Raw genomic sequence first — 7525 nt, 5'->3', positions numbered from 1 at the left:
TTGAGTTAAAAGCTACACAAATAATTTGGAAACTAAATCTTCATTCAAAACTTTAAGGCATTAAGTGTATATTTTATATATCCTTCATTTCTTATTTTCATCTAATGTGCGACTAATAGCTCGCTCTTGAATTTCAACACTATATTTACTTTTCATAATTAATTTCAACAACATAAAATTCTAACAGTGAATTTGCATCTTCACCCGTCAACTATATATGTAGTTAAACCTCCACAAGTTAATACTCAATCAATTTATTGATTATATTTATGAAAGTATAAACTTGATGCAGTTCATTTAGAATACGATGAGTAATACATAGTGGACATTGAAAGAAATCATGGAGGTCAGTCTTAAATATTGTTGCCTTAACTAAGCAATGAAGTAACATTGTTGAATTGTTGGATTGTCTTCTAACATGGTTTGAAATGAGAAACATTGTTAGAGGAAGAGATAAAATGTGATTACACTTGTATGACAACAAATCAAACTGCATATATAGGAAAAGCCAACAAAATTTATGTAGCATATGCTAAGGTTGGCACTCAAAGGTAGATATACTAGAGAGAACTTGAAACAAGACTCAAGAGAACATTCTCAACATACAAAATAAAATGCACAGGGTGTGTTGTGTGCACAAAGTGATGAAGATAATGCAACGTAAATAGCAAGTAAGAATCAAAGAAAATGAACAACTATGTTACTCGAATCTAATAAAAAAAGGTGTGGGAACTGCAGAGAACTATACATTGTTTTCGGATGTGTGTGGCGTCTAGTGTTAGAAGTGTGAGAATCTCACCTCCTGTTACATTGCTAATACTATAATTTTTAAGAAATTAAGAAAGCAACTTCCATGCTTTAAGAGCTTGACACTTACCCAAGCAGAGTTTAGCATTTGTCTTGTGATATGTTTATATTGACTTATTTGAGTTTATTTACAATAATTCAATTCTAATTATAACTAAAGAGCCTTTGTGCTTTGCCATCATGTTGCTTTTGTAACCGATAATAACTGTCTACCGATTTCAAATTAGCAGCACTTCCTTCGAAAATGGTAACTTAACATTAAATGAAATTAGGCAAGTCAATCAACGCGAGATCGGCCATCAACTCTTCTTCAAGTTCTTACACACCATCAGTAGTGTCATTAGACCCCTCTACCAAGATCTCTTCGAATATGGGTCAAACTACTATGTTCAACTTCAAAACATGCTTCTCCTTATACTCAATGCTCGACCTCAAGCTTCACAACAATGTCCTTGTAAGTTTCTTCATCTTGAATCGTTCTAGTTTCTACACCCCACACCTAAAAACAAATTAACCAAGTAAGCAGCTCAATAAAATGTTCCTCCAAGATGTCAATATGAGTTGCAGCCCGTGAGCCAATCCGGCCCAATCCACAAGTGGCTCGGGTTTGTAAAAAAGGGATCACAATTTTTCCAGAGTTATCTATCACCCAACTGACATAACTATTGGGCCAAATTAGGTTGATTTGAATTAGAAGGAATGCATCTTTAGAAACAACAAAAAAGGTGTTTTAGCATTTTCAAAATTTCAGAAAAAATATATTAGATCTGTTTTCAAAAATTGTAAAATAAATTAATGAGAAAAATATTTGATCTATATTCTCTTGAATTTATTAGTTGAAGTGAAAATAAAAACCTGAAACATATAAAGTAAACAGGCCCTAAAAAGGTGAGCCGGATTAAGTTTGCTCACTTTTTTATCAACCCATGGTGAGCCAACCTAAGTGAATTTGGTTAGCTTGCTATGAAACCTCTTTTTTAGGTAGCATTTGTAATAGAATAAGGCTGGAGCAAATTATAAACATACAAAGAAAGCATGATAATGAAAATTGGAGTGCAAGTTCAAATTCTGGGTATGAAGTTCCCTCACCTTCTATTTGAAGGATGAAACTCGGCGTAGCGAAGGAACAAAGTTACCTAAAGCACCACATTTACTCTCTAACACGCGATCCGCGTTTAAGGTTTCTACAGTCCTTTCCTGTTTTGGGACATTTTCGGTAGAGACTATTGGCATGGCAGTGGAAATAGGTGAACTAGTATTCACATTCTGCAAAAATCATTTATCACAATTCAAGTAAATTACTTCAGCCAAATACAAATCTAACTAAAAGATTAGTGTAGTTCAAGTAATAAAAGTAGTATGCAGAGAGGTATACTTGTTTTTCTGTTTGAATCTCATTCTCATCATCAAAATTATCAGCATTAGATACCCTGAGTTTCATACAAACACGTGGACGATTGGAATAGATTGTTGGTTTTGCCACATCATTTTGAGTACAACCATTGACTTCTGATAAAAAGTCAATAAAGAAGTCAAAGGACATCGCAAAATATATCTAAAGATCAATAAAGTCATTAGAACGTACAATGGAGTGAACTCTTTCACGATACTACAACTATTTAAATAATCCACATAAGTTATACAACACCAACCATTTTCTTTTCTTTCCCTTTTGCTAAAGTGCATCACAATATCCGCTGGGCTTAAATATCTTTTTTCGTGTCTGCAAATATACTAGTTTTTGTTTTAGTGTGTCCATAACTTTTGGTTTTAGGTCCTGAAAAATATAAAATTTTGCTTTTGGTCCTTACTACTCTGGATGAAGGTCCTATAATATTTGTTCATGTTAGAATTAGTCTTTATAGGGTCAATACTTCAAGGGCTAAAATCAAATATGGTTCACATATTCTAGGGATCAGAACCATCGGAAACAAATATTATAGGGACTAAAACAAAAACAACGAGGACTGAAAGAAAAATCTCGTTTTGGTGCTAAAAATAATATATTTTAGGGGAACTAAAAACAAAAATCGATACTTTTACCGCAATGAGAAAATATGTTTAAACCTATCTCACTTCACTTTCTCAAATAACTTTAGTACAACATTTTTCTTAGGGAAATTTTCCAATAATAATATACTTAATAAGATAATTCTTCAACTACAAGACTGAAGTTACCTTGATGCTGATCAACATCCACTGGTTCAAGAATGCTAAGCACAGCAACGGGGGCCTACAAATTGTTAGTGAGAAATTAAATAAAATCAGTACAAATTTAACGCATAAGCTATCAGAAAGTCCATATTTAGACATTTCACAATCCTGCAAATGAAATTAGGAAAAATTAATTGAAACTAAAATGTTTATGTTTTTAAAATTCCAACTTACTAACTCAGTATGTCACAATGGAGAAAAGTGGTTAGAGAAGTTGTGATGAAAAACTTTAACATGAAAAGGGTGAACAAAGACTGAATATAAATATAATAAGCAGTTCATTCAAAGTTGCAATTAAAACTGTGCAAAGGAATCACGCACAGTTGGTTGACTTTGTGCCTTTGTCTGTTGCATCTGCTGATATTTTAAAATCGTCCAGTCAAATAAATAGTCAGAAACATATCCTGCCAAACAAGATTTTATTGCATTAATAGATAATAAAAATATAAGTGAATTATGTATGGTCGGTTTAGTTTCTGTAATTATAGGTATCGGACAATTTGGTCTCTAAAATTAATGAAATTCTCAAGTAACCCTTGAAATTGAAAATCCTTGATCACATTAAGATCTCCCGGGTCAGTTACTTTAGTCTTTGAAATTGACTCAGAAGGACTAGTGCTATCATGAATTATCAATTTCAGAGATGATTTTGAAAATTTGTTAATTTCAAGGACCGAATTTAGAGATTGTACTTAAATAGTTAACAGTAAGAACAACGATAACAACAACAACAAAAGCTTTATCAATGAGGTGAGGTCAGTCACATGGAACAAATAATGCTATAATGATATTTAATGCCAATGGGACAAAAATAATATACTAACATGTAAATTGTCATCTAAAACAAGTCATTACTTGCATATGATTAACAACATTAGTACCTTTAGAAGTGAACAATTCACGAAACAGGCGCTTCAAATATACATAATCTGGTCGTTGATCGAATGTCAAGGAGCGGCAATAATGAAAGTAAGAAGCGAACTCCACAGGATATGCCTTGCAAAGTACCTTAGAACATGAAAATTTTTGTAGTCAGCGAACTTATATGAATAACTGCAAGAACAATAATAAGAAAATCTCCCTCGGGCGGATCGGATGAGCTTAATTTTGATTAATTTAGTCATAGCATTCACTAATTTGATGATTCATTCAAGCATTTGAGTTTCTATATTTAATTTTTGGACTATAAATGCACCATAAAGTTGTTCATATGTATATTAAGGTGAAGGCAACAGAATCAGTACATGTAACAAGCGAATGACGCGCATACCTCAATGCGAGTTGATAACTTCGTTTCACAAAGTTTTTCATATTTTTGCGTTCTTGTGGCAGCTTGCAGACCTTGCCAAGGAAGACTAAAATGCAAGAAACAAATAGTCAAGCCCTACATTTACCTAAAAAACCCTTAGCAATCTCACAGGCAAAATTTTTATGATGCCTGGTAAAAGTACAATCAATAGGATGAGACATACCTTCCTCTTAAAAAGTACAAAAGAACATAGCCAAGAGACTCTAAATCATCTCTGCGACTTTGTTCTGAAGAAATAAAAACCAAAATTGAGGGAATATTGTCAGCTACATCTATAGACATTATAGAAGGAAAAATTATTTCATGTTCTCACCAATTCCTTTGTGAGTATTGCAACTTGCATAACGTGCAGTCCCTGTTAAGTTTTTGTTCTCTCTGGATGAGTTTATCAAGGTAAAACAAAATATTAAGCAAAAGTAACATTGCTAAGATATTTCATATTTTTTATCTGAAATTAAAATCTTATATGACAGAAAAGTTGTGAATTAGGTTTATGTGCCTAGAAAACCTTACAACACGAATACCATGCATTGTAAAATACGATCCAGACAAAAACAATAAAGCCAGACCGAAAATCTTATACCTGTAAGGGATATGCTTGTATGAAATAGGATCCCTATATCCTTTTGAGAGTCCAAAATCAATCATACAAACCTGTGAGTGTAACAAATTTCATAAATCATATATTAAAAATTGGAAGTATAATAGAGGAATTACATTACAACATAGGAAAATCATCGATTTATGTTTTCTAATTAGCTAATAAACAAAAGATAACTAATGAAGCTACCTGATTTGCTTTCTTCCCAAGACCCATAAGGAAGTTATCTGGTTTGATATCTCTATGCAGGAATCCCTTGGAATGTAAATACTCGATCCTGGTAAGCTGTGTATTCAAATAAATAAAACAGGCTTAATTTTAAACTAATGTGCTTGAAAATTCCAATTGATGCAAGCTTTGTGTAAAAAGAGGGAATTAAAGAGGAAAAACTTCTTCAATAGTGTACCGAACACATGATCATATCAAGAAGCTAAATTTAAAAACAAGCAAGAAAAAGATGCATTCAGTGATAACTTAGCAACCATAGATCAATGATTACCATCTGATCAGCCAACATCAAAACCGATTTTAGCGAAAACATCCCCCCAGAGTAGTAAAGGAGGTCTTCGAGACTCGGTCCCATAAGCTCAAGAACTAGAACATTATAGTCTCCATCGGTACCAAACCATTTCATTCGCGGAATACCACCTTAAATTCCATGACTATGATGAATTAGAAAGGACTGACAAAACAAAGGGGAAATGTTGTGAGGGAATTTAGACTCAACATAAAGAGGTACTGCTTTTACAACTTACTTCCTCCTTTAAGATTATTATATAACTTGGCCTCATACAATAGCTGTGGTTGTTTGGTTTTCTTGTTCTCCTATAAAACAAGAATATGGCTATTATAAATCATTGCAAAGTCATATCCACAGTGATTAAACATATGAGTCTTGCTAACCAGTGTCTTACGGATGGTTAAGAAATGTTCAATACACTCTATAACACATTTTTGATCACTTCAACATTTAAACACTAAAAGATTTGTGAGCTTTCAATAAATAAATACAATTTTTATTATGAATCGGAAGATGAGGAAGAAAGCTTGAGAGCTTGAAGGAAGCAAAATCTCAAGAGGTTTCATGGTGATTCATAGATACAAATGAGTAAAAAAGAAGCTCTATTTATTGAACACTAACAAACTAAACATCAATTGCTAACAAGCCAACAATTACTAACCAACACTAATTGAGTCATTGTTTAAATACAAATTTGTTCTCCCATCCCAATTTTTTCAAATTAACAATTTTGGTTCTCTTATTTTATTTTTCAAGAATTTGGTCTTGTACATACTATTTTCATGGATTTGATTTTCACACTCTTATAATGTGGAAGTAAATTTGTTAAAACTAAAATAGAAACACCAAAATCGTGAATTTGAGAAAATCGGGGGAACAAAACTATATTTTAGCCCTGAAATAAGAGAAATCCTTGCTTAAATATGGAACAAAGTGTTGGAGAGTCTGAGGAGCTACAAACTAATGATCCAAAGCTACCAAGAGATCGTGACACCACATTTCAACTCAAAACTTTAAAACATTGAGAATAGGAATCACACCTCTCTTATATATCCAACATTTAATTAACCCATTCATAATCGATGTGAGACTGTCGCTCACACTTAAATTCCGACCCTCAAAGTTAATACACTAAAGCCCAAAAACAAATATGACTAAAAACAATGCAATTCTTTAAATAAATAAACGTGATCTTACATCTCTAAGTTCATCTAATCACCACAACTACTCATGCTTGAAACTAACAAAGATAACAACACAATATTTCTAGCTCAAATTACTGTAACATATCATCATTTAAACACAATTTCGGTCTCTTAATATCTAAAACTCTAATATAATCAAAATCATTACTTCCCAATCACAATGGTTACAATAAAAAGAGAAATTGAAGTAACAATTTCCAATAGAGTTACCATCTTAATTGCCACAAGCTCAGAAGTTACAACATGTGCTCCTGAAAATGGCGATAAAACAAAAGTAAATAAATAATTTAAATTTAAATTTAAATATTTAAAATGAAAAAAAATAGAAAATGGAAGTTTATTAAATACCAATATGAATTACACCGAATGATCCACTACCAATTTTCCGACCAATTTTATACTTTCCTCCAACGACTTTTTCCATTTGAAAACCTAAAAGTAAAACGACAACGACAATGACAATTGCAAAACGACGATTCTATAGAGTGAGAAAGCGAGAAAACCAACTTTTGCTTTCTGAGTTTGTTGCTTCAGTTGGTTTCGTATATATTGAGGAAGAAATGAGGAGAAGGAGGACCGAATAGATAATAGAAAAAATTATGAGGCTAATTTTGGAATTTCAAGTTTTGTTTTTTGAAAGTTTGTTGATGACGTGGACGTGGCAAATCTTCTTCGTTGCTTTACATGCTTTGCGTTTCCTTGTCCTTAAAAGCAGTAAAGTTTGTCACTTTGCCCTAACAACAAATTTTCCCTTCATTGTTTTTCATTCCAATCATATCATAACCTTTACAAATATTTTATTGTAAACCATGCTTAATATTATATGAAGCTTTAACCACCTATAAAGGCTTAATAGCATGTCACTTTTA

At 32.4% G+C, this 7525-nt stretch overlaps 1 protein-coding gene across 3 annotated transcripts; it reads right to left on the bottom strand.

Annotated features, from left to right (window-relative positions):
* Positions 1-678: 678 nt before the first annotated feature.
* On the bottom strand, positions 679-7204 carry LOC101505445 (uncharacterized). Of its 3 annotated transcripts, none has more exons than XM_027333256.2 (15): positions 7005-7204; positions 6867-6907; positions 5687-5756; positions 5431-5579; positions 5121-5216; positions 4914-4984; positions 4644-4705; positions 4494-4557; positions 4292-4376; positions 3903-4029; positions 3343-3425; positions 2986-3040; positions 2183-2313; positions 1897-2073; positions 679-1306 (listed from the first exon to the last, which is right to left on the bottom strand). In XM_027333256.2, exons 1-14 carry the CDS (start codon positions 7078-7080, stop codon positions 1900-1902), a joined length of 1284 nt encoding a protein of 427 aa, XP_027189057.1. In that variant the 5' UTR covers positions 7081-7204; the 3' UTR covers positions 679-1306; positions 1897-1899. The 3 variants fall into 3 exon arrangements, with proteins under 3 accessions (XP_027189057.1, XP_004498472.1, XP_012570641.1); XM_004498415.4 differs by having other exon boundaries at positions 2183-2316; positions 7005-7199; XM_012715187.3 differs by lacking the exons at positions 5431-5579; positions 5687-5756 and having other exon boundaries at positions 2183-2316; positions 7005-7202.
* Positions 7205-7525: the final 321 nt, after the last annotated feature.

The sequence above is a fragment of the Cicer arietinum genome, chromosome 4 (genome assembly GCF_000331145.2).
Source record: "Cicer arietinum cultivar CDC Frontier isolate Library 1 chromosome 4, Cicar.CDCFrontier_v2.0, whole genome shotgun sequence".
Lineage (NCBI taxonomy): Eukaryota > Viridiplantae > Streptophyta > Magnoliopsida > Fabales > Fabaceae > Cicer > Cicer arietinum.
This window is presented reverse-complemented; position numbering and strand designations above follow the sequence as displayed.